This window comes from Colletotrichum aenigma, assembly GCF_013390185.1.
Source record: "Colletotrichum aenigma strain Cg56 chromosome Unknown KSG_Cg56_contig10, whole genome shotgun sequence".
Lineage (NCBI taxonomy): Eukaryota > Fungi > Ascomycota > Sordariomycetes > Glomerellales > Glomerellaceae > Colletotrichum > Colletotrichum aenigma.
The window spans coordinates 2,061,062-2,085,920 of NW_023500916.1; the positions used below are offsets into that span (position 1 = coordinate 2,061,062).

The 24,859-nt window shown below is 52.9% G+C and overlaps 9 protein-coding genes across 9 annotated transcripts; 7 read left to right on the top strand and 2 right to left on the bottom strand.

Annotated features, from left to right (window-relative positions):
- Positions 1 to 927: 927 nt before the first annotated feature.
- On the top strand, positions 928 to 2,683 carry CYP94A1 (Cytochrome P450 94A1; the record flags this gene model as incomplete). Its single annotated transcript, XM_037329681.1, has 4 exons — positions 928 to 1,034; positions 1,131 to 1,375; positions 1,430 to 1,659; positions 1,730 to 2,683. 4 exons carry the CDS (start codon positions 928 to 930, stop codon positions 2,681 to 2,683), a joined length of 1,536 nt encoding a protein of 511 aa, XP_037172321.1.
- Positions 2,684 to 3,256: 573 nt separating this feature from the next.
- Positions 3,257 to 4,309, bottom strand: JMJ30 (Lysine-specific demethylase JMJ30; the record flags this gene model as incomplete). The annotated part of the gene is made up of 1 exon (XM_037329682.1): positions 3,257 to 4,309. One exon carries the CDS (start codon positions 4,307 to 4,309, stop codon positions 3,257 to 3,259), a length of 1,053 nt encoding a protein of 350 aa, XP_037172449.1.
- A 695-nt stretch (positions 4,310 to 5,004) lies between these two features.
- ckb-1 (Casein kinase II subunit beta-1) lies at positions 5,005 to 6,133 on the top strand (the record flags this gene model as incomplete). Its single annotated transcript, XM_037329683.1, has 2 exons — positions 5,005 to 5,163; positions 5,261 to 6,133. The coding sequence occupies 2 exons, from the start codon at positions 5,005 to 5,007 to the stop codon at positions 6,131 to 6,133; spliced, it is 1,032 nt and encodes a 343-aa protein (XP_037171581.1).
- Positions 6,134 to 8,128: 1,995 nt separating this feature from the next.
- On the top strand, positions 8,129 to 9,939 carry CGCA056_v014442 (Non-reducing end alpha-L-arabinofuranosidase BoGH43A; the record flags this gene model as incomplete). The annotated part of the gene is made up of 9 exons (XM_037329684.1): positions 8,129 to 8,134; positions 8,190 to 8,332; positions 8,393 to 8,477; positions 8,534 to 8,615; positions 8,643 to 8,756; positions 8,828 to 8,876; positions 8,922 to 9,101; positions 9,151 to 9,788; positions 9,836 to 9,939. 9 exons carry the CDS (start codon positions 8,129 to 8,131, stop codon positions 9,937 to 9,939), a joined length of 1,401 nt encoding a protein of 466 aa, XP_037171577.1.
- Positions 9,940 to 10,700: 761 nt separating this feature from the next.
- On the top strand, positions 10,701 to 11,597 carry trt5-1 (Methyltransferase trt5; the record flags this gene model as incomplete). Its single annotated transcript, XM_037329685.1, has 2 exons — positions 10,701 to 10,856; positions 10,908 to 11,597. The coding sequence occupies 2 exons, from the start codon at positions 10,701 to 10,703 to the stop codon at positions 11,595 to 11,597; spliced, it is 846 nt and encodes a 281-aa protein (XP_037172413.1).
- A 354-nt stretch (positions 11,598 to 11,951) lies between these two features.
- Y212 (putative 21.2 kDa protein) lies at positions 11,952 to 12,603 on the top strand (the record flags this gene model as incomplete). The annotated part of the gene is made up of 3 exons (XM_037329686.1): positions 11,952 to 12,133; positions 12,188 to 12,270; positions 12,335 to 12,603. 3 exons carry the CDS (start codon positions 11,952 to 11,954, stop codon positions 12,601 to 12,603), a joined length of 534 nt encoding a protein of 177 aa, XP_037171575.1.
- A 512-nt stretch (positions 12,604 to 13,115) lies between these two features.
- On the top strand, positions 13,116 to 16,005 carry rhp41 (DNA repair protein rhp41; the record flags this gene model as incomplete). Its single annotated transcript, XM_037329687.1, has 2 exons — positions 13,116 to 13,874; positions 13,933 to 16,005. The coding sequence occupies 2 exons, from the start codon at positions 13,116 to 13,118 to the stop codon at positions 16,003 to 16,005; spliced, it is 2,832 nt and encodes a 943-aa protein (XP_037171576.1).
- Positions 16,006 to 17,373: 1,368 nt separating this feature from the next.
- Positions 17,374 to 22,266, top strand: ABCA3-1 (ATP-binding cassette sub-family A member 3; the record flags this gene model as incomplete). Its single annotated transcript, XM_037329688.1, has 1 exon — positions 17,374 to 22,266. One exon carries the CDS (start codon positions 17,374 to 17,376, stop codon positions 22,264 to 22,266), a length of 4,893 nt encoding a protein of 1,630 aa, XP_037171573.1.
- A 346-nt stretch (positions 22,267 to 22,612) lies between these two features.
- On the bottom strand, positions 22,613 to 24,072 carry CGCA056_v014447 (Satratoxin biosynthesis SC1 cluster protein 4; the record flags this gene model as incomplete). The annotated part of the gene is made up of 5 exons (XM_037329689.1): positions 22,613 to 23,159; positions 23,226 to 23,599; positions 23,674 to 23,741; positions 23,808 to 23,844; positions 23,905 to 24,072. 5 exons carry the CDS (start codon positions 24,070 to 24,072, stop codon positions 22,613 to 22,615), a joined length of 1,194 nt encoding a protein of 397 aa, XP_037171574.1.
- Between the last annotated feature and the right edge of the window lie 787 nt (positions 24,073 to 24,859).

Here is a 24,859-nt window from a genome sequence, read left to right on the forward strand (position 1 = left end):
CGCGGTATGTGACGCGTCCGAGGCTGGACTTCAATGCACTGAGAAGCCAAACAGCGCCCGCGATCGCAAGCAACGCAGCAGATTGGAGGCCCCCCAGTATTGTTGAGGGTAAATCGAACAAGTGTTGGGTTCCTTGCACAGTTCGTGCCGAAGCTCCCCGCCAGCAGGGACGGAAGCTATCGCACTCGCTAGGCGCCATTAGCAGCCAATTGATACAGGGACAGCCCCAGGACAGGGGTCCAGAGCCCCCGGTTCAGGGCATCAAACTCCAAATGTTCCCTTGTGGCACAGGTCGGATCCAATCTCCATTCCATCGTCGCATGTGAGGCATACTAACTAGGTACCTAGGTAGGCACCTTACCTAGGTGCTAGTGGCAACTCAGCCTCCCCGGCGCATTTATTAGGCAGCTACCTAAGGTACCTTAAGGTGAGATGGTACATGTATGCAAAGGTGGAGGTCTTGAAAGAGCCACCTCAGGGGCTGGGAAGCTACCTCCTCCCCACTGAAACTGTGGTCCGGACCTGCGGGAACTTGTCGGGTAGGTTTCTGGCAAAGCCCCCAACAGAGGGAGTCAGTTCCAATCGCTTCGCTCTCACTGGACAATCCCGACACTTGAGACTCCAACCCCCGCGACCTCTGTGATCTTGCTGCGGCGTTCACTGTGTGTTCAAGGCTCAGACCATTCGGCCGACCCTGTTAGGACCAGTCCCCTTTTGCCAGACTAAGACGAGCTTCGGCGGGCATTTGTGCGTGCGAATGATACTCGAGGTTGATGCAACTTCTTCGACCCTGTGCCCGCATCTTCCTTCGTGCCATAGACTCGTCTGACGTGGATACGAGGCTCAACGAGGTTCAACCTCATCAGATCTCTGGAGTTAGACCGATATCAATTGGCAATCTTCTCTGTCGATGAAGAGTATCTCAGCATGGGCTACCTAAACATCCCAACGGTACTCGTGGCCGGAGTAGTCGCCCTCTTTTTGTATGTCGTATTGGGACAGCCCAAGCTGAGACGGAATGGCGTCCCATTGAGGTAAGCTATAAACCATATTTTAAAATGACACGCGATTCCCGGACAGGAAGGGCGTGGAGTATCTGGACATACAACGCCATGCTGACTGGTTTTGAGACGCCCGCCTGATACATTACCGCTGGCTGGGAATGGCATCAACTTTCTGAGAGATCGCCAGAAGCTGTTTGACTGGTTCACCAAGTGTGAACAGCTTCATGGCTACGAAACATTGCAAATCTTGGTTCCGAGCTTGCCACCTGGGGTCATCATCAGTGACCCTAAGAACCTTGAATACGTGTTCAAGCATGAAGGCATCTTTGCTAAAGGCGAGTTTTTCAAGGGACGGTCGCGGGATCTGTTTGGTGAGTGCTGAGACATGGCTCTGGCGAAAATCTCGGTGAGCTCATTCATCTCAGGAAATGGCATCATCAATGTAGACGGTGATTTGTGGAAGGTCCAGCGGAAAGCTGGGCTAAACTTCCTCAACACATCCAACCTGGGGGTTCTCACAGACGTCGCCTTGCCGCGGTATCTGTCCCAAAGCGTAGCTTTGTTACAAGAAAGGGCTTCGAGTGGTGTCTCGGTCGATTTACAAGGCGTATTTCACGAAATCACAACTCAGCTCATGGGAAAGATGGCTTATAACGTATGTTCATCTCGTAACCTGACACTAACGAATCTGCGATGGAGTCTGACGGTGGCTAATGAGCGTTCAGATGGAAATGCACGCCGAAGACGAGTTTGGCTTGGCTTTCGACTACGCATCTGGCGCAACAGCCGAGAGATTTCAGAATCCTCTCTGGTTTATCACGGAAATTTTCACTGGAAGGCGATTTCGAGAATCAATATCCATCGTCAAGTCATTTGGTCAAAGAATCGTATCAAGTGCGACGGGTGACAGTGAAAAGCGTGCTGGAAAGCCGGTCGATACGGTCTCGGCGGAAGAGGCCGCTGACAGACTGAACGATATCTCAGGGAGCCTGATCCATTCCTTTTTGGACGCCATTGGCGATGAGCAGTTAGTTGCGGACGCCGCGCTAAACTACCTCTCTGCAGGCAGAGACACCACAGCGCAAGCCCTCACATGGACCTTTTACCTCCTGATGAAACACCCCGACGTTGTGGTTAAGATCAGAGACGAAGTCAACAGCCTCACGGCAGGCAGCGAGAAAAGCTTTGAGAAGACCATTTCCGAACGATGCAATCCGACATCAACGCCATACACATTCGCAGTTTTCTGTGAAGCTCTGCGCATCTTCCCGCCCATTCCTTTCGAGATCAAGCAGGTCGTTCAAGCCACGACACTTCCAGACGGAACATTTTTACCGCAAAACTCCGTCATCGTTTGGTGCACTTGGGCAATGAACCGTTCTCGGGTTACCTGGGGCCCAGATGCAGACCAGTTCCGCCCTGACCGCTGGCTGGTTGATGGCAAGGTCCTCAACAAGACTACATCCGAGTTCCCGGTGTTCAATGGCGGACCTAGAACTTGCTTAGGCAAGAAAATGGCTGAGATTATAGCCGTCCAAGTCATTGCCACTGTGGCCGGGCTTTTCGATTGCGTCAGAGTTGATGACTTTGAAAGAGTTAGCAAGAGTAGCCTCACACTGCCCATGAAGGACGGCCTGCCTTGCGTGGTGCGAAGCAGGCACGACGTGTGCAGCAAATGACGAAGTTTGCGGCACCCTCGCGATGTAGTCCCCTCGCTGAGTAATTGGCATGTCATATTAAGCGATGCCCTGAGCCTTACATTGGCACAATGAACATTTAAGCCAGAGCACATATTCTGTCAGTCCTTTGACCAACCATATTGAGGGGGCGGTAGTAGAGTCCCAACGTGACAAACAGACGCAAACTCTGTAGAGCAAGCACATAGAGAAAGAGGGAAAGAAGAGGGGGAAAAAAAGACAAAAAGGGAAATTCTAGCACAACCTGGTTTCGATCCAGGGACCTCTGGGTTATGAGCCCAGCGCTCTACCCCTGAGCTATTGTGCTGAGTGTGGATCTGTGATGAACTCAGCCCCGTGGCGAACCCGTGTAGAATGTGTCACAGTCGGTGGAGTACCTTCAACCACACGCTAGTGAGTGAACGTCAAGCCTGGAGCTGCGTGATTTTTCTTTCCTTTCCTTTCCTTTTTTTTTAATGTATTTTTGAGTGTCTTGAAGCTCACCTTCGGCCTGAAACACGGTATAATTGATGTCAATCCAATCATCGTCCACTGGTTTCCCGGATATCAGATTTATTATCGGAACCACCAGTTCACAGATGCATTGAGCCGCCCGTCGTGATGCCCACTCTTGACGCTATGCCACCAACCCTTGGGAATGAATAAGGCGTCGCCAGGATCCAGTTTCGCTTCGACAAGGTCTTCAGGGCCTTCCATACCCCAAACGGCCGTGTTCAAAACCACCCTCTCTCGACCCTCCATCATCTCAGACGTTCGAATCCGACCATTGCCAGAATGCTGAATCTGCGTCTGCACTCGTCGATACAACCGATCTCCTGAGGAAGGCGGCAATAGTCTGATGATTTTCTTGCCAACCAACTGGCAAAAGAGATTGGGGTTCGGGTCGCGATGCAGCGGTGTATAAGTTGGTTCCAAGCCGAGCCATATGCTTGAGTTGTAGACATCACCCTTACCAGCGTCTGTGACTATGCGAGGCACTGGAAGATCTTCCTGCAGTTCTATTGGTAGGTCTGGTAGCTGGGCCTGAGCGACGTAAAGTTGTTTAAGCTTCTTCTCATGCAGCTTATTGAACTCGACTGCTTTGAGCAACAGCAGCAATGGAGCGCTGAACGAGGAGAACTTTGGCTCTGAGGCGTCTGGGTAAGCGGCGGCGTGCACGATGCCGGCTAGCACGGCACCCAAGGGGTCTGAACCTGACGCGAGCCAAGTTAGGAAATGGCTTGTGGTGTTGACAACCAAGCCTGCGTCTTCGGACAGCTGTGGGCTCATGAATTCGTATGGAAGCATATGATGAGCGAATCGGTCCATGTAAGGCGCAAAGCTCATGGGACGTTCTCCGTGATATGATGGCGATAGGCTGGTTTCATCTTGCATGAACCACTTCGTCGACGCTGGGAAGGATGGTCGTTTTGGAATCGTATTTGGTTGCTTGAACGCCAGAGGCTTTCCCGCCTCAAAAGCCAAGCTTCTGAACTCAGGGACACCGACAGAGGCAAATGGCTCTTCGATAGCGTTGAGGGTCTTGATCGTCGAGAAACATCGATGTGAGTGGAATGCTGGTTTCTCCCGGCCGAATCGCAAGCCGCATCTTATGGAGCGAGGTTGCATGGTCTCTGCCTCGGTTATCGAGTTCCCCTCCCAGAGACTCAAACAATGCGCAGAGGGAAATAGAGATTGAGAGAAGGTAGCTGCAACAACGGAGGAGAGCAAATTGACATCACGTGGTTCGACGGAAGAGACATTGTGATCTCGGTGAGGCCACCGCTCACCTTCGGTAAGATGCGGCGGAACAAATGTCAGGCCGCTTACCGAGCGTATCTGGTGCACAGACCACACCGATGATTGGCCGCAATCTCCTTCTCTAAGCGGGCTGGGCGTCGTCGTGAGGCACCACTGTCCACAGCCCACCAAGTTCAGCAAAAGCTGAGAGGCTCCCCAAAATACAACCTCGTTCTCCCTCAGCAAAAAGAGGCCCGAAAAAAAGTATATCTCGACTCCAACCTTGGCTGCGCGCGGAACGTCCGATCTCTCGCGAAACCAACGTCGATCTTCGATTTTACCACTGCCGCCGACCTTGCTGTGCTTTGCGCTCGACATGCGCCGCGTCTGACCTTTTGACGCTCACCTACCCCGCCATCTTCGCGCCGCTCCTGTTGGCTGCTGGGTTATCACACACACTCAACTCGTACGGATAGAAGCGACTTCAATCCCATCCGTCGGATAACGCGTGTTCGCTCACGCGACAACTGCCTTGCTCTACCCGACACCCCCTCAATACCTTCACCTTGGATTACCTCGACGACATGTCCACCTCTTCGGGGGCCCCGGAGTCTTGGATATCTTCCTTCTGTTCCCTACTCGGTCATGAGTACTTTGCTGAGGTCTCGGAGGAGTTCATTGAAGATGACTTCAACCTCACGGGTTTGCAGAACCAAGTTGCGATGTACAAGGAGGCACTCGAGGTACGCATGACCATCCATCAGCTTCTCCTGGATTTCCCAATTTGCCACCCCCGCAGCACCCCAAGCATTTTCTTACGCTAACTCTTCTTTTGTGCAGATGATTCTGGACGTGGAACCCGAGGAGGATGATGAGGAGGAAGAAGAAGACGAGGAGGACGAGGAAGAAAACGACTCGGGAGATCAAGACCGGCTCGGGCCCAGGCATGACCGAAGACAGCACAGTCGGATGGCCAGCGACCTCAGCGTGATCGAGTCCTCCTCCGAGATGCTCTATGGCCTGATTCACCAGCGCTTTATCTGCTCGAGAGCAGGCATACAGCAAATGAGCGAGAAGTACGAGTTGGGACATTTCGGCTGCTGCCCACGCACGAACTGCGACCAAGCTAGGACGCTTCCTGTTGGCCTGTCCGACATTCCAGGCGAAGACACTGTCAAGCTGTTCTGTCCTTCCTGCCTCGATGTTTACGTTCCCCCCAACAGCAGGTTTCAGACTGTGGACGGTGCCTTCTTCGGCCGCACTTTTGGTGCTCTGTTTCTTCTCACATTCCCTGAGTACGACTTGACCAAGCGTGGAGCTGAAGTACTCAGCAGCGGCGGTGCGCGCATCAATGACGACTCACTCGAGGCGGTCAACGGAATGTACTCCAAGAACATTGCCCCCGGGTTAGGAGCGGGCCGGATATATGAGCCTCGCATTTACGGTTTCCGCGTCTCAGAGATTGCCAAATCTGGCCCTCGGATGCAATGGCTCAGGGACCGACCGGATGATATGACGGAGTTGGACGAGGCGCGGCTATATGCTGACGAGCATCCCGATTCGGACGAGGAGGACGAAAACATGAATGGCAATGGAAGACCTGCCCCCAGACGCCGTGCCCTGCGTGGAAACGCGCGTCTTCGCCTGCAGCGGCAAGCACAGAACGGGAACCCGATGAACGTTGAGACGAACGGTGCTGAATCTGAGCTCTGAAAGATGAGGCGTTTTCAGATGATGCCAGCCTCGCGGTAGCCACACGGCTTGTGTGGACCTGGGACGAATAACGTCCGAAAAGAGGACGCTGAAGGAAGAAGAGAGGTCCCACAATGGAGGAGAACTGCAGAGATGGAGGTGCTGCGTTCGAAGTGGATGACCTGCATAAGGTAGAAGGCGTTTTGGAGGCAGTCCCCCGCCTAACCTCTAAAAAAGGGGCGCGGCGTTTGCTGAGGAAGGTGCATAACGGAAGTAAAGACTCTCACGCCGTCAACGAGTTCGGAATTCGATTCTCTTCGCAGGCAACAGTGCCTGCTGTATAGGCTTAATGCGACGGCCGCTGCATTTCTGGGCTTTTGGAGACAGAACATAGACTGCATGTAATTCGTCGGTCGATTCAAAGACTACTACTAACTTGGTTTTGCCCCTCCGTTTCATGGCCCCCATTGCGTTGTTTCGACCGTGGGGGTTAATTACTATCATCATCAACCCGCTGATCTTCCCTCTGTATTACTCGCGGTTCCCAGCATAGAGGCGAGAACCAGCTGATCACGCCTCTCTAGAGCTGGCGAGGGAACATTTGAGTTCTGCAGGTGAGAGGAAATGCCACGTGAATGAATACAATGAGGTCCATCGCTCCAGCAAGCCAGATGTCCAAATCCGCCCTATCTCAGGTCAGCTTGCTTCTAGCGTGACAATGAACCAACATACACGACCAAGAAACCCCGCCATTGACCGGGATTAATACTCAGTCCCCGCGTCTTCATCATGGCGGGGAACAGGTCGGCCTACAAACATAAGCTGTGACAGTACAGGCAGGGACCAATCGAATGGAGTTTCCAAGCCTGCACCCCAATCCCGTTGGTCTAAGTGATCTCATCCAAGTATCAATGACAGAGGGATCAGCCGAGGTAAGGAGCGATCGTGATAGACGGACACAGCTCTTGCGGTCTTCTGTCTAGTATTCTACGATAACCGCGGTGAAGGCTATCATACTCTGTTTCCTCGGCTTGTAGGTGATAATTCGATCTCTATCTGGACCATTTTCAATGATTTTTCGCCCCAGTATGTAGCCTGCGAGTACGGTATCTGCTCTTTTTGAGCTTCAGCGTTCCCAGTATACTGAAGTCGTCACCCAAGCCCCCAGCCGGCAACAGCAGCTGCTGCCTCCACGGCTTCCCCGTCATCCTCGACTCTGCTAATTTCAAGAGAAGGGGCAAGATAACAACGCAAAAAATCTCAGTCGAGTAAAGATTTCCAGCAAAAATTTTCCGAAAGCTCAAATCCTGCAGCGTGATGTCACCCGGAACGAACGACTGCGGGGTGATGCATCTGCACTGGATAAAGGCACTTAGCGTTCCTCCTCATGCACCACAAATTGACAGACGATCGACCAGGCTGGTATAAGTTTAAATCATATCCTCGTTACTTCGCGATTGAAGAATTTTTGTGTCATATCATAGAAGCGGTTGTATGTGCAATATGAGTTCTCTATCAACACGTATTCGGTGGCTAGTTGCGACGTGGTGTATCTTTCTTATTCCAAGTGGGACGGCCTTGGCGTCTAATTCAACCTTCTATAACCCTGCCATTCCTGGATTTCACCCGGATCCAAGTTGTACATTTGTCCCGGAATGGGACAACACCTTCTTCTGCGCCTCCTCGAGCTTCAACGCCTTTCCGGGCATTCCCCTCCATGCTAGCAAAGACTTGCAGAACTGGAAGCTAATAGGTATATCCCAAGCAGCTCATCTCAATAATCCGTGCTCATGGGACGCAGGTCATGCTCTTAATCGAGAGCATCAGCTTCCACGTCTGGTCGAGACCAATCGTTCGACTAGGTCAGTCCTCCGCCATCAACGTCCATGGCTACTGGTGTTAATTAAGTCAGTGGCATTTGGGCACCAACATTGCGTTTTCACGACGAGACCTTCTGGCTAGTGACGACCCTCGTCGACGATGATAGACCAGCAGATGACGATTCCAGGTGGGATAATGTCCGTCCACTCCGCCCTCGCCGTTGGTCCCGGGGGCTTTTATGCTCACTTTATCGCAGATAATTTTCAAGAGCAACAATCCGTATGAAGATTCTTCGTGGTCGAATGCAACCCATTTTGAGTTCGTGGGCTACGACACGGAGCCGTTCTGGGACAAAGACGGGAAGACATACATCAACGGGGCACATGCCTGGAAGATTGGGTAGGTCTCACGCGTGAGCCAAAAGATTGAATTCCGTGCAGTGTGACTAACAGTAGCAAGTCCTTGGCTACAGCAAGCTGAAGCGAACCTCGATACTGGTGAGGTTGGGGAATGGAGAACAATTTGGAATGGCACGGGTGGCATGGTGACTTTATACAGACTCATGGACACCGAGGCACTTGACAGTTAACCCTGTTGTAGGCGCCTGAAGGGCCACACATATACTTGAAAGACGGTCTCTACTACCTGTTAGCTGCAGAAGGCAATGGCTCAACATTCATGCGTATGAATCGCCGCTGACATGGACCAGGCGGTACTGGTGTCGGCCACATGGTCACGATAGCTCGTTCGGAGAATGTTGGGGGTCCATATGAGTCAAATCCGGCCAACCCAATTCTCACCAATGCAAACACAACCTCCTACTGTAAGTTTTCGCGAGCTTTACTGTGTTGTATTTCTCTCTAGCAGCCTGAATGGCATACCAAAACTCATCAGTCCAGACTGTCGGACATGCCGACCTCTTCCAGGATGATTCAGGAAACTGGTAAGTCGTTTGAGTATTGTGGATGCCTATGTTAACATGAATAAGGTGGGGTGTCGCGCTATCGACAAGATCTGGCCCTGAGTGGGTTTACTTTCCCATGGGCCGTGAAACAGTCCTGACCGCCGTAACCTGGCGAGAGGGAGAATGGCCGCAAATGTCGCCCATTCAGGGCAAGATGAGTGGTTGGCCCATGCCACCAGCGAATCTAGATATTGAGGGCTCTGGGTAAGAAGACATTTGGCTCTTGTCTCTGGTACTTGGCTGACGAGTTTAGCCACTGGGTCATGTCGGGCGAAGTTGCAGCTGATAGTGTTGAGTTCGAGGCTGGTTCAGCACTGCCAGCTCATTTCACACACTGGCGTTATCCCGTCGAAAGCTCATATACAGTATCACCACCTGAGCGTTCCAACAGCCTACGTCTCATGCCGTCAAAGCTCAACTTGACAGCCCGCAATGGCAATTACGCCGGTCCTGGCGGGCAAACGTTCGTGGGTAGGCGACAGCAGGATACACTCTTCACTTATGGCGTAACAATAGACTTTTCACCCACGCTAGAAGAGGAAGAGGTCGGCATCTCTGTCTTCCTAACGCAAAATCATCATCTCGACTTGAGTTTGGTTTTACTGCCAGCAAACGGAACCACGCGGGCGCTTCCGGGGTATAACTTGACTACGGGGGATGATTCCGAAAAACTGGAATTACATTTAAGATTTCGGGGCGAGTCATATTCTCCCGTCCCAGACGAAATCACAGCTCCAGTGCCGGAAGAATGGGTAGCCTCGCCAGTCAGGCTAGAGGTGAAGGCCGCGAACCTGACGCACTATTCTTTTTCGGCCGGCCCGGCCAATGCAGCTTCTCGAATGAAGACACTGGTGTATGCGTCGAATGATGCTCTAAGCTGGGGCTTTACAGGTACTTGATCTAGGTTTGTGATGAAAATCCCTGCTAATGTGATGTAGGCGTCTTTGTTGGTGTGTATTGCACAAGTAATGGAGGGCTTGGCTCAACACCAGCATACATATCAGACTGGACTTACATTCCTCAAGGCCAATACAGAGACTAGGAGGCTCGGCTCGAGTTCGATCTTCAACGGCAACCATGAACTGAAAAGACCATGCCTGGCCCATCTGTTGGAATAGTGGTGACCGATACGGGGTCCACCATCTTTTAGGGATGGAGGGACTCGAGTGTCCGTACTGGCTGCATCTGCAGTCACTTGTTGATGGAAACAGAAAAAGGACACTATGCCTAATCAGACAAAATCACATATTCTCCGCCATCCATGTCGCCACTATCCCCTTGTCTTTGCGATTGTGTTTGCTCTTTTTGCATGGAACCCGCCCGGTTGCTAACATGAGGTATTTCCAGACTTCGGGAGGCAACAAGTTTAATGTTGATAAGATGGGGCTGAATGCGACGCCCTGTCACTTGAACTTGCCAATGACCAATAGTATCTTACGCCCTAAGTGAGCTTCGGTACCTGAATGAGGACTTGCATATCAGCAAGGTTGGAGGCGATGTGCTCTTCCCATCACGCTTGGACTACGTAAGTAAGCACATGTTGTGCGTGCAGATCTGGACCGGCATGTCGTAGCTCATGGCTTCCAGCAAGCTGCACATGGTGAGATTGCTAGTGCATGTCTTGCTGGATGGAATTGTTGACGCAAAGAGGGGAAGTGCGGCTCATCGGCAGCAGTCGCCGGTTTCGCACCGAGCATCGCCAGTGAAACAAGCCATGTCAGATGGGCATCAGCAAGATAAAGTCGGCCAAGCGCCCTCATTTCAAACACACAACTGTGATCTCCAACGAGCCAGAGTCCTCAAATGACAAAAGAATTCTTTGAAAGTGCGGACGTGCCCGCAGAGCAAACATGGATGTACGAGAAAGATCTGCCTGAGGGGTATGAAGCGTCCCGCGCTCTTCTCCGAGACTACAGTGGCATTCCCGCAGGGGAGATGGACAACCACATACGAAGGATTGTAGGTCGATGGCGCGATCATAGGATGAGACCGAAGGCTGACGAAGAAAAGCGCGACTCGCTGTGGAAGGTTTTCCACTACCCGTGCATCGGGCGCTGGCGGTTTCTCCTGCTGGCCGATCCACAGGATGCGTTGTATCAAAAAGTCCTAGGCCGACTAACTCAAGCGGACTCGGGAGACACGCTGCTGGACCTGGGCACTTGCGTCGGGCAAGCTCTCCGGCAACTCGCACACGACGGTGTTGATAGCTCCCGGCTTTACGGAGCGGATGTGCAACGCGAGTTTCTGGACATCGGCTACGATCTGTTCCGGGACAAGGGCCGGTTCCGGGGTACGCTTGTGGCGGGTGACATCTTGGACCCGGCCGACACGGGTCTCTCTGTGCTTAACGGACAAATCAGCATCATCTGGGCCAATGCCTTCTTCCACTTGTTCAACTGGAAGCAACAGGTAATGGCAGCGGAACGCATCATCAAGTTCCTCAAGCCGGGACTTCAAGACGGGCTTGTCTTCGGACGGCATCTGGGGACTACGGAGCCGAAGGAAAGCGACAACAGGGGGCGCCGGATGTATCTGCACGATCAAGCCAGCTTCCAGCGCTTATGGGACGAAGCGGGGGCGAAGACGGGAACAAAGTGGAAAGTATGGTGGGAGCATGTGGCCGCGGTGGACTCGCTCCCCGGGTTCGGAGACACGGCCAGGATGAGTCGGTACGCCGTGTACCAAGTGAGGAGAGACTGACGCTTTTCTGCGCGCGCGGCTGCTTAGAAATTAGTGTGCTTACCAAAGATGCATGGCGTCAGTGCACACCTCAAGGTAACAATTGGACACGTCCAGAATTACCAGTGGAAACCTCAGTAGTAATTACCAAATGGCACAGATAATAAAGCAGCTTGCCTTCTCTTGCACCCCACGAGTACCTAGTATATATGGCAGTCGGCAACCCCTAATGGATGATGAGCAGTCTTGCCAATAAGACAAGTATCCTTGTCGTGGAACCCCGATTGAACCAACCAACCAACCAACCAACCAACCAACCTCAAACCTCCAAAGCTAAAAAGCCACCACACAGACTACCTAATATCATCTCTTAAAATGGCCACCAATCCCCCGCGTTACACCTTCGTGTCGCCATCCGAGGGCTACGGAAATGCACCTCCTCTACCCAGCGATCTCAACGAAGATGGCAAAAGCTTCAGAAATCCCCCACGTGAAGGGCTGAGCGAGGCGTACGAGTCGTTCCCGGCTCCGCTTTCGAATGGGCGTCGAGGAGGCTTGTAAGCGGCATTGAGCTTCGACCTTCCTTACCCGTAGGACTAACATCAATACAGTGACATCCACATCTACCATTTCCAGAATAACCCGGACCAGGTCAAGCATGCCAAGGACTTGTGGGAGCGCATTCGACGAGAGTGTAAGTCGGATCAAGGACCGAGTAGAAATAGCTCTCACTGACGACTTGATGATTACTATCTTAGTCCCTGAGCTGAGAATTTACCGATTCTGGGAGAAGCCCGTCGGCCCGCACCCTGTCGCCATGTTCGAGGTCAATCTCTTCACGCCTGCACAGTTCGGTGCCTTTATCCCGTGGCTAGCCATCTACAGAGGGCCCCTGTCAGTACTCGTCCATCCCAACACAGACGAAGAGGGCAACCACAATGCCATTGAGCTGCGCAACCACACACAACGCGCCATCTGGATGGGCGAGAGAATACCTCTGGACACGACTCTCTTCTATCGCGACTGATCCTGCACCGGGCGCGGACAGCAGCTGTTCATTTGAAGACCTGCGTATCCGCAAAATGTGTATCGTTCCAAGATCAGGAACCCATATTGATACTATGTCGGAAGTAATTTGGCGCCAGTGCGCGGACACTTGGAGGAGGGAGGGCCAGTGCGCGCTGGGGAGACGAAAATGGTTGCCCTAGGCCTGAAGTACCCGACGTACCCAAGTATAAGAGTCACATTTATTGCTGTGTGTATCCGTAGTACGTGCATGTAGTGTATGCCACGCGCGCGCGATAATGGCCCGTGCGCTCATGACGTTGTGCGCCCAGTGTCCAGTGTCAGCCTAGCAGGAGCGACCGCGACGAGTCAAGAAGTCGAGCTTTGCCTGTCTATCACCAACGGCTTTCAGTGAACATCGCCGCCAGTCATGCAGTCTTTCGAAGACCTATCGACACTTTCGTAGCATATGCAAATTCTTCTGCAATCGCCGCCGTCCACTTGAAGTCTTTCCTTCCCTGGTCGATTGCCATGATGGCTGGCCGCAAAAGAACCAGGGCATCTCGGTCGCAGCCCGCCACCCCCGGCCTGCCAAATGTCTACCAAGAGATGCTGCTTGAGGCAAGCGCTGGTACTGGTCCTTCCACTCCAGCTCCCTCCGAGCCGCCGTTGAAGAAGCTTAAGCGACCTGGAGAGAAGACTGCCCGAGTCGATCCGCCCAAGGCCCCAGAGCCGGACGAAGACGAAGATGATGAAGATATTGAATTTGAAGACGTCGCTCTCCCCCCACCTATTTTCCAGACAATGGAAAGAGATTCAGACGAGGAAGAATCCGAAGATGACATCGAATTCGAGGATGTCGATTTGGGCGCCGTACACCCGGATGTGGAGGTTACAGAGGAACCGAAGAAGCTTACACTCAATCTATCAGCCCATACGCCGACAACACCTGCAGCCAAAAAGGGCGCCGATAGAAGAAAGCCTATCTCGAAAGAGGAGAGGGAACGCCGCATAACAGTACATCGGACACATCTGCTCTGCCTGATGCTGCACTGCGCTTTGAGAAACCGATGGTGCGACGATGGAGAAGTACAGAAATCAATGCGTTCTCTTTTGACCAAGAAGATCGTCAATTATCTGAACCCATCATCTGATCTGCCACAATTTGGCCAAACACAATCTCTCAAAACTGGTCTTGAACAAGCTGGGTCCATTTTCAAGGCCAAGTTTCATATCATAGAAAAGGGATTGCGCCGGGCTCTTTGGGCTGAGGACCCCGAGCACATCTCCAAGGTACGTAGGCCGCTTCCACACTGTCTCGAGACACATCATGGCTGACTCACCTTGTAAGTACGAACCGCCGAGCAATATGGACTCATGCTTGGAAAGATCTAATTTCAGGGAGGCTGCCAGAAAGCTACAAGGCTCTCGAGATGTTGGTGCTCAGCTATACTGTGCCCTGCTGCGATCTGCTGGGATCCGCGCCCGCTTGGTTTGCTCTCTGCAGCCACTCTCTTTCGCCTCAGGTGGTCCAACGCTCCCCAAACCCCGTAGCCTGAAGACACCATCAAAGCCTACAAGAGCAGAACAGATTCAGGCACAGGTAGCCAAGTATTCAATGGCTGGAGAAGGATCATCGTCGTCAGATATGAGCAAAGCTTCGCCTCTGCGACGGCTTGGCCACCCAAACGCCGCGGCTTACCACTTACCGTCGATACCAGCATCACCCCCGAAAGGTCGACAGCTGAAAGAGACTCCGATTAATATCCGCGAGTCGCCATTTCCGGTTTACTGGGTAGAAGTTCTTGATACTGCTCATCAGAAATGGCAGCCTGTGGATCCGCTGGTTACAAATTCGATGTGGAAACCTCGTGCCATTGAGCCACCGGCCTCCGACCGAGAAAATTGCATGACCTATGTGGTTGCCTTTGAATCTGACGGTACTGCGCGAGACGTGACCAGGAGGTACGCCAAGGCATATGCGGCAAAGACAAGAAGATTGCGTGTCGAAACTGCTGTTGAACGAGGTGACCGGTGGTGGCGCAAGGCTCTTAAACCGTTCACTCGACGTCCAAAAACAGATCTTGATCAGATTGAAGACAACGAATTGATGGCTGTCGAAGGCCGTGAACCTATGCCAAGAAACGTGGCAGACTTCAAGGACCACCCCGTATTTGCGCTGGAAAGGCATTTGCGGCGCAATGAAGTTCTTATACCAGAAGCGCAGCCCGCCGGGACGGTCTCGGCGGGAAGCAAAGCGCCGTTGGAGAAGGTCTACCGGCGTAGGGACGTGCGGATTGCGCGTAGTAGGGACAAATGGTACCGCAGCTACGGACGCGAAGTCAAGCCTATGGAAGTTCCGGTCAAATTTCTTCCTCGAAGATCCAACGCCAGGCCAGGCGAGTTTATTGACGATGGATACGGCGGAGATGAGAGAGACGCGGCAGGTATGCCGGTATTTACCGAAGAGCAGACAGAGCTTTACCATGCCCCGCCAGTCATCAATGGTCGTGTGCCGAAGAACAAGTTTGGGAACATTGATTTATACGTGGCGAGCATGGTGCCGCAAGGTGGAGTTCACGTCACGGACGAATTCGACGCTGCTGCGCGCGCCGCTCACATACTAGGGATTGACTACGCGCCGGCGTTGACAGGGTTCAATTTCAAGGGAAAGCATGGTACAGCTGTGCTGAATGGCGTAGTAGTAGCACGAGAGCATGAAGAAGCCGTTCGGGCTGTGATGGAGGGTTTGGGAGATGTGGAAGCACAAGTAGAGCGGAGCAAGAGGTCTTTGGCTGCGATCCGAATGTGGAAGAGGTTTCTTACGGCACTCCGGATCCGGGAGCGCGTATGGGCCGGAGTGGACCCCGAAGAGAGAGCCGAAGAGGAGAGGGAAATGGTTGGGGAAATCGCGGAAATGTCAGAGCGTGAAGAAAGTATGGCAACAGGCGGCTCCATGGTTGAGGGTGATAACCAAGGTAGGGGATGTCTTGCCCAGGACGAGGCATTTGGGGGAGGCTTTATAGTTGAAGAAGATGCGAGTCAAGGCAGATCTGGAGGTTTCATGGTTGGTAACGAGAGCAAATATGGCGGTGGGGGTTTCGTGGCTGAAGAAGTGGAAGTAGAAGAGGAAGAGGGCGGTGACGGAGGCTTCGTTGCTGGGGATGAGGATGTCGACAGCGACCGCGGTGTAGGCTTCGCCGCTCAGGATGTGGATGTGGAAGAAAGCGGAGGCTTTGCAGCTAACGAGGGGGAAGAGAACACCGAAAGGGATGGCGAGGATGGCGACATGGGGTTAGAAGACGTTTCGGTTCTCGGGGCGGAGAAAGACGAAGACGAAGAAGTTGAAGATGCACCGAGCGACGTTACAGAGGAGTATGACATGGAGGAGGAGGACGGTGGAGGAGGATTCCTAGTGGAGTAGATGACGATCACCTACACTATCGCAGGGCGAGTCAAGGGAGCCGATGACAGAGGAGATGATGAGTCTAGATACCCCAGGGCAGCAGCAATTTTGAACAACGACGAGGCAGAACTTGGCACTTTGGGGAGGACGTGATAGACTTGACCTCTGGGGAGATAGTGCGATGTGATTGGTGGGCTGGTATAATCGATGGATTCAAGACATTCTTGACCGTTCTGGACCGACGTCAACGATATTTGCACGGTGCGGCTTGGCCCGAAGCCACACCGAGCTTCGACCAAGTCCGATCCCGCCCAACGTCGGGGGCCAAGAAACATGAAGGATTGAAGTAGCCACTGCAACGATCAAAGCCCGAGACACAAACGGCTGTCTGATTAGCGGAGGAGGCTGTGCTGGATCCCGTTTCGTTGGCGAGATTCCGCCCAACAACGGTGCAAGTGGGTAGCCGTAAGACTGCATTTTACACTTGCTGCCTCGAGTCGCGGCGATGATGTTGCTGCTGAGTACCTATCATCATGTTTGGCGGAAGGGTGGGATGTGCATCTCGTTGTAGGTAATTGTGTACCTATCCGTGGCCCAGACATCTGTGCCAGGGTCCAGCGCGAGCATGGACGGGTCGGGGGTCACCTCAGTGCCGCCGGCCGGTATTCGGGCCAATTACCGTCGTTTATTGCCTCCCTTACCTTACCTACTACCTTATTATTAAGGTAACGTAAGGTAGGTAAGGTAGGTAGTGGGTGGATACCTCAGCTGTGAATTACGAAGACCAAACGCCCGGTGGAAGAGGCGAACCCCAGTTTGACTCCCACCTTGGCACGTCGCGCGTCGGCTGCCTTTTCAGTTCAGTTCAGTTCGGTGTGCCTTGCCTACCTAGGCAAGCCACGCACGCACGGCACGGCGCCAGGAGAAATCATTCTTCTCCGGTCCCTCATCGCTCGCGACGGCAGTCTGACCTAATCCCGAGGTGTCTTGCTCCAGGTCGAGAGTTCATCCAGAGTGATCCATCACACCCCAAGACACCGTGCCTACGCCGTGTCTCCAAGGGTCTTCCTCGTCCCAATGTTCGTCTCGTCTATTTCGTCCTAATACGTACATCCATTTCGTCTTCATTCTTCCTACCCCCTTGTCGTGGCTCACACGCCGCCTCGAGAGGTCGTTGGAGTAACAAGAGAAGGTACGGCTTGGATTTGTGAAAATTCCACTCTCTTTCGCACATTTGTTCAGCCAGGCTTCATCGCGAGCCTCTGCTCATCCCAAAACGTCCGCGAAATCGCATCCTCACGTCGGCACCGTCAACAACAAAATACGCGAATCGATACCAAGAACGGGAAACGACGACGTAGCCGCCCGAGGCGACTCTCGCCCATGATGGCGCTTCTACGCCAGACTTGGACTTTGACTGTCAAAAATTGGAGGATAATCAGCCGCCACTCCATCGCGGCCATTTTCATTGCATTCATCCTCCCTATCGCCTTGACGACATTTTTCAGCTTCGCAAAGAATCTTTTCGTCCCCCCAGCCGTCTACGGCGTTTCCGACCCAAGGCAGATTCGTTCTCTACCGGATGCCCTCGATGCCGCAGCTAGCACCGGTAGACAGACCGTTGTCTTCGTGAACAACGGTCTCATCGGCGGGGACATCGACAAAGTCATCGACACGCTCACTCAATCCGTCGAGAGCGTCGACAGGAAAGCCCTACGCCGGTCATCTACAGCTGACCTGGGTACAGACTGCCGCAGCAACCTTCGCGGCGTTTCCAGATGCTATGGCGCCGTTGTTTTCCATTCTTCCCCCGCTGAGGGCACCGGCAATTACTGGAATTATACCTTGCGCAGCGATGGCGCACTGCGATCAATGGTCGTCGACGTCGACTCGGACAGGAATGACGCTCAGATCTACCTCTTACCTCTGCAACGTGCAGTTGATGCTGCCATCGCCAAAGTCGCCAGTTCCAACTCCTCGCAAGTCCAGCAAGGCCCTCTGCCCAACACGGTGACCGAATATCCCTTTACGAGCATGACCCAGGAAGAACGTGCCATTCAGATTCGTATCCGGTACCAGAGCGCCATTACCAACTGGATGGGCGTTGCCTTCATGACCAGCGTCTTGTTTGTTACTTACCATCTCACCGGATTCATCGCGACCGAACGTGAGAGTGGCATGACCCGACTCCTCGACGCCATGATGCCTGTCAAGCAACGATGGCATGCCCAGGCGGCCCGCATCGTTTCTTATCATTTCGCATTTGTGCTCATCTACCTTCCTGGATGGATCGTCGGTTCTCTAGTACTTCGAGCCGGTGTCTTTGCTCGCACGAGTGTGGCCACTGTTCTGGTCTATCATGTTCTCAACGGAATAGCCATGGCCTCTCTTTCCATCTTGGCCTCCTCTTTTTTCAAAAAGGCCCAAATCAGCGGCATCGCTGCTGTTCTGATCATTATCATACTTGGGATTCTCGCCCAATCCATTTCCTACCCTAGCACCGCCACTGTTGGTATTCTCAGTTTCCTATTCACGCCGTGTAATTATGTGTACTTTATTACATACATGGCCCGTTACGAATCAGGTGACGCTCCGACGAATCTGAAACAGGTTCCTCCGGGTAGCCCGTGGCAACTCACTGGAATCGTGTTATGGGTATTTCTGGTCATCCAGGTATTTGGGTATCCCCTTCTTGGGGCAGTCATCGAGTCGAGACTGCACGGCACTACCACCCAGGGCAGAAACGTCGTGTTCGGCTCGGCCAATGACCCAGCAACCGAGGCGGCTGTCCGTATCGATGGCTTCAGCAAGATTTATAAGCCCTCGGCACTGCGTCGCATGTTTTCCTTCATTTCGCGCCCTCGCGAACCTGTTGTCGCTGTCAACAACTTGACTCTGAACATCCGTCGAGGCCAAATCCTCGCCCTTTTGGGCGCCAATGGCAGTGGCAAATCTACAACCTTGGACTCCATTGCCGGCACCAACAAACTGACGAGCGGTGCTATCACCATTGATGGCACCGGCGGGCTGGGAATTGCGCCTCAGAAGAATGTCATGTGGGACGATCTCACTGTTGAGCAACATATCCAGATCTTTAACAGGCTCAAATCGCCGAAAGATCTTGCGTCGAAACAGGAAGTTCGCGACCTCATCAAATCGATTGACCTTGAGCTGAAGCGGAAAGCCATGTCCAAGACTCTGTCCGGGGGACAAAAGAGAAAGCTCCAGCTGGGCATGATGCTCACGGGAGGAAGTGCTGTCTGTTGTGTCGACGAAGTCAGCAGCGGCATCGACCCTCTCAGTCGGCGAAAACTCTGGGACATCCTCTTGGCCGAGCGAGGGCGCCGCACAATTGTCCTTACAACTCACTTCTTAGACGAAGCCGATCTGCTGGCTGACCATATCGCCATCTTGTCGAAAGGTACACTACGTGCTGATGGATCTTCCGTCGAACTGAAAGACCGTCTTGGCGGTGGATATCGCGTTCATGTTCATAAGGACACTGGCATTAAGGATGGCCCTGATGTCCACGGTGTTCAAAAGAAGATCTCGTTCGATCTTGTCAGTTATATCGCGCCATCCTCAACCCTGGCTGCTCAGGTTATCCGCACCTTAGAGGCCAACGACATCCATAAATACCGATTCTCTGGGCCTACAATTGAGGACGTATTCCTGCAACTGGCAGAGGAGGTCCGAGGAGAAGCAGGAGACTTCCCGTCCGCGTCTGACACGACGTCGGAATACAACGAGAAGAAAGTAGCATCAGACGAGGCTCATACTACTGGCGTCGCATCTCCGGGAGGGTTAAAACTTCTTGACGGCAATCGCATTGGTTATATGCAGCAAGCAGCCGTTCTCTTCCGGAAGCGCATCACCATCCTCAAGACCAACTGGATTCCGCACTTCGCCGCCTTCATTCTCCCCGTAGCAGCCGCCGGCCTCGTCACTTTATTCATCAAAGGCCAAAACAAGCCGGGATGCGCACCCTCTGAAGAGCGTTCGCTCGACCAAACCCAGGGTTTCAGTCTCACAGACTTCACATGGAAACTGGTTCTTGGGCCATCTTCGAAGTTGGACTTGAACACCGCCGCAAGCGTTCTTCTGCCGGTTTTCAACGCAGCCTCTGGCAGCGGTGGCTTAGGATCCAGTACGGGCACTGGACTAGGTTTTGCAAGGCAACTGCTTGAAGAGAATGCCACCTTTGCTGAAACATTCGACTCTTTCAAAAGCACCATTGTTGAGCGACGGGTTGAAACACTGCCAGGTGGTCTTTGGTTTGGGGATGGCAGCATGGAACCTACCATGGCCTATATGGCTAACTACAACGGTCTTATCAATCCGTTGCTGACCCAGAATCTCATGAACATGCTCCTGAGCAATGTCACACTCATGATGGCCTGGGCACCCTTCGCCACTCCTTGGGACCCTGACACCGGCAACTCCCTGCAATTCCTCGTTTACACCGGCATAGCTCTCTCGGCTTACCCCGGGTTCTTCGCCCTGTACCCGAGTCTGGAACGCCGGCGGATGGTTCGAGGCCTGCAATACTCCAATGGTGTTCGACCATTGCCTCTATGGCTTGCTTATCTCGCGTTCGACTTCATCGTTGTACTCGCCTCCACAGCACTGGTGACTATTCTCTGGGCGACCCTTTCAAACATCTGGTATCATGTCGGCTACATCTTTCTCGTATTCATGCTTTACGGGCTGACCGCTATCCTTTTGGCCTATGTCATCTCTCTTTTCTGTAAGACGCAGCTTTCTACATACGCCTGGGTTGCCGCAGGGCAAGCAGTCATGTTCCTTGTCTATCTGGTTGCATACCTCTGTACGGTAACGTTTGCGCCGGTGACTCGGGTTGACGATTATCTGCTTGTCGTCCACTTTGTCATCTCCGCCGTCGCGCCCATTGGCTCGGTTGTTCGAGCTATGTTCTTGACTCTGAACCTGTTCTCAACAGCCTGTGATGGTCGCCAGCTTGCGCCCAATCCGGGCGGAATGCTCCAATACGGTGGCCTCATATTGTACCTAGTCATCCAGTCCATTCTTCTCTTTGGCATTCTGGTGTGGGCTGACAGTGGTTCTGTTGGCTTGTCCATACGGCGACTTTGGCAACGTCGACATCCTGAACCTGAAGATCCTAGCTCGTCCGATGAGGAGCTGGCAAACGAGCTGAACAGAGTCACGACGACACAAAACAACGATGATGGGCTTAGAGTAATACATCTAACGAAGACTTTCGGCAAGAACACTGCCGTTGATAATGTCACCTTCGGCATTCAGCGTGGAGAAGTCTTTGCTCTCCTAGGACCAAATGGAGCTGGCAAGTCGACGACTATTTCTCTGATTCGCGGAGATCTCAAATCAAGTCGTAATGGCGGCGACATACTGGTCGAGGATAGATCTGTGATCCACGACTTGCCGGCTGCGCGGGCGCACCTTGGTGTCTGCCCTCAACACGATGCGATGGATCTAATGACAGTGCGCCAACACTTGGAATTTTACGCTCGCGTCCGCGGCATTCCCGATATCGATCACAATGTCAACGCCGTGATTCACGCAGTTGGGCTCCAGGCCTTTTCGACGCGCATGGCCCACGCGTTGTCGGGCGGTAACAAGCGTAAACTAAGCCTCGGTATCGCGTTAATGGGCAATCCGACCGTGGTATTGTTAGACGAGCCTTCTTCGGGCCTGGACGCCGCTGCGAAGCGTATCATGTGGAAGACGCTAGCGGCCACGGTTCCTGGGCGATCTCTCCTGTTGACGACACACAGCATGGAGGAGGCCGACGCCCTTGCGAGCCGGGCCGGGATCTTGGCGAAACGTATGCTGGCACTTGGCACGACAGACAGCCTTCGGCATCGCTTCGGGGATGCTCTTCACGTGCACCTGATCAGTAAGACGGCGCCACATACCACCCTAGAAGAAACAGAGAGGCTTCGTAACTGGGTTAAGAAATTCCTACCTGGGGCTGAAGTGGAGGAGAAGACCTACCACGGCCAAATGCGCTTTTCCGTGCCAGCGAGCGAAGTTCTGAGCGCGTTCAGTGGCCACAAAGTTGAAGAAATCAAGCGGGCGGACCAGGATGTATCTTCCAGCGCCGTTGGTCAGCTGGCTGTCATGTTGGAGGAGCAACGCGAGAACCTGGGTGTCATGCATTACAGCGTCAGTCCCACAACACTAGACCAAGTGTTCCTCACAATTGTTGGAAAGCACAATGTTCAGGAAGAAGGCTATAAAGAGCCGGAGGGGAGGTCCTGGTGGCGTTTTGGGCGATGAGTGGGTGAGAAACACACCAAGAATGAAAGATGATGTGAGCACGTAGAACACAACCCACAAGAGATACCCAAATGCGAGAGGCAGGGGGGCCTTAATAGATGATTACTTGATTATTAACCGGGGTATTAAAAAGTCGATAGATGCCATCATGTATCCAAGACATCGAGAGCTTCGTTTTTCAATCAAAAGTGGACGTTTTCCTCCCGTTCGGCACCCTCTGGCACACGTTGTAGATGACACCGGCATCTCGGAAGCCTCTTGACGATACATTATTCACTCTTCGATTTACCAGCCCAGATCCCATAGAAACTTTTTGCTGTTGAACGAGCATCACTCTCGAATCATGTCAGATCACAGAGCCATTTCTGCGTATCTCTCTTCGGCCCTGAGATCCTTTGCTGGAAGAAGGGGACCATGTCGGTCTGGGGCTCGTGGGGCTGAAGTTGGATTTGACGGGGGTGATTGCGTCCTCTCGTACACTTGCCAAACCAAAGATGCTTTCGGTCGAAGCGGTCTGGTGCTGATTTGAATAAGGCGACACGTGGGTGGCGGACTTGTCTTCCTTCGCGTGGCTCGACCGCGCGCTTGAGACAGCCGACTCCGTGGTGGCCATCTCTACGTCGGGCTTGACGATGGCTGGTGGATATGCACTCGTGGGGAATGTGCCACGGGTATCGCGGGTGCCACGAGTGTCCGAGTGCAAGGAGTAGTTCACCCTAGCCATCATCCTCGGGAACAGTTTGGTCATGAGGGGTCGCAGAGTCGGAAGGCAGGCGCAGGTAACGGCCGAAGAGATCTCTCCAAGCGACCAGAGAGAAGCTTCAACATTGGTCCAGGTGAAGTCCTGTTGGATGCTGAGATATTTGGTGCGGACAATAGAGACGGCCACAGTACTGGTAACTGTTAGAAAACCGACATGCTGCGTCGAACGATCGGTGACAAAATTTGTAACCACTCACAAGAATCCGAGGCTGAATATCCCCATGAGGAGCAGCTTCTGCTTCCTGGGGAGACTAAGATGCCAAAATATGGGCAGAGGAAGTGCAAAGACGGCGACGTCGGTGGCAATATTTCCCGCCGCATTCACATACCACTGCGGCTGGTTAGGGATGCAATATGCCTTGATGGTCTTGTCCCAGAACCCTTCGACGGGTATACAGGTGAAGGTAGCGATGAGAAGCTGGGAAACGGCCCATGCTCCAACCACGACGATTGCGACAGCGTAAATTCTCCTCATCTTAGGAACAGCCATGATTCGGTAATATTGGAACAGAAAAGACAATTTTATACAGAGAAGCGCAATGTTGTAGAAGACGATGGAGACAAAGAAGGTCTGGAGAGCCGTGTGAGCGAGCACCCAACAGATGAAATTTGAACATATCTGGTAGGGAAAGGGCTGAAACTCACGTGGAGGTACTCTGGGATCTCTGCTTTGTCCAGTGTTGAGATATGTCTCCCGAGGCCATGTTCAGTCACTGCCGTCCGCATTAGCCAACATGAACAGGACCCTCTTATTCAAGGAGGTTTGTGACACGACGTACTTGCTACAATAGCAATTCCACAGCCTATCAAAGCCAACTTTCCTCAGAACAGTCAGTCCTTCTTGTTTCCAACCAGGACGTTGTTGACACGACTCACAAGTCCAGCGATGGCAAGAACGTCATCAATGCCGAATAGTTCAATGACCTTTGTTCTCGTGTAAATCCGTAGACCCACCAGCGTGGTGGGAAACATGATACAGAAGACTACGGAGCCGATGACAACTCCTCTCTGGTCTTCGTACGAGTCTGCAGGAAGCTTTGCCATACTAATCTTCGCTGGCGATCGGTGGTTTTGGCTAAGGCAAGATGAAGAATGGGATAGCGTGAACATGCCAGCTTAAGCAGATGTTGACTTGGCGGGCGGCACCTACTAAACAGGTCGATTACGGGGGAAAGAATGCGTTTTTGAATAGAGCCAAACTAAAAGACGCACATCGCAGGCCCCCTCTTCCCAAAGACAAGTCATGAACCGCTGCGAGCAGGGGCTCAAAATAGGATGACGGGAAGGGGAAGACAGAGTTCCGAAGAGCATTCACGCGAAGGAAGTGTGTCTGCGGAGCACACCACCATTCTTCGCCATCATGACCGAGTCATTCTCGTCACACCAACAGGTTCGTACCGCCGAGACTCTGATCCCAGTTGGCGGCAAGAGAAGAGGAAACGAAAAAAGAAACAGGTCGACTGGGCCGTCCCTCGTTCAGATGAGCGAGTATCACGCACGGCGAAACGGAACCCGCAATCAGACTAACGAACTGGAAAGACTCGATTCACCAATATCGCCAGATGGAACTAGGGATGAGCCCAGCTGGTCAACGACAAGTTGGCTGCCCGTCTGTCTGTCTTGGCCTGCTTGATGATGGCGAAGTGAAGTCCGTGCCTTTTCCCTGATTCTGGATTCACATCCATCTCGATGAGGGTTTGCCAGGGGGAGGGAGTAGCGAGGCGAGGCATGGAAGAGAGCCGCATGGGGTTCGCGGGAAAGCAGAGTTTAAACCAAATAGAAAGATTAAGCGCGGAAGAGGCGAAAGAGCGAGGAGGGTGAAGATGTTTAG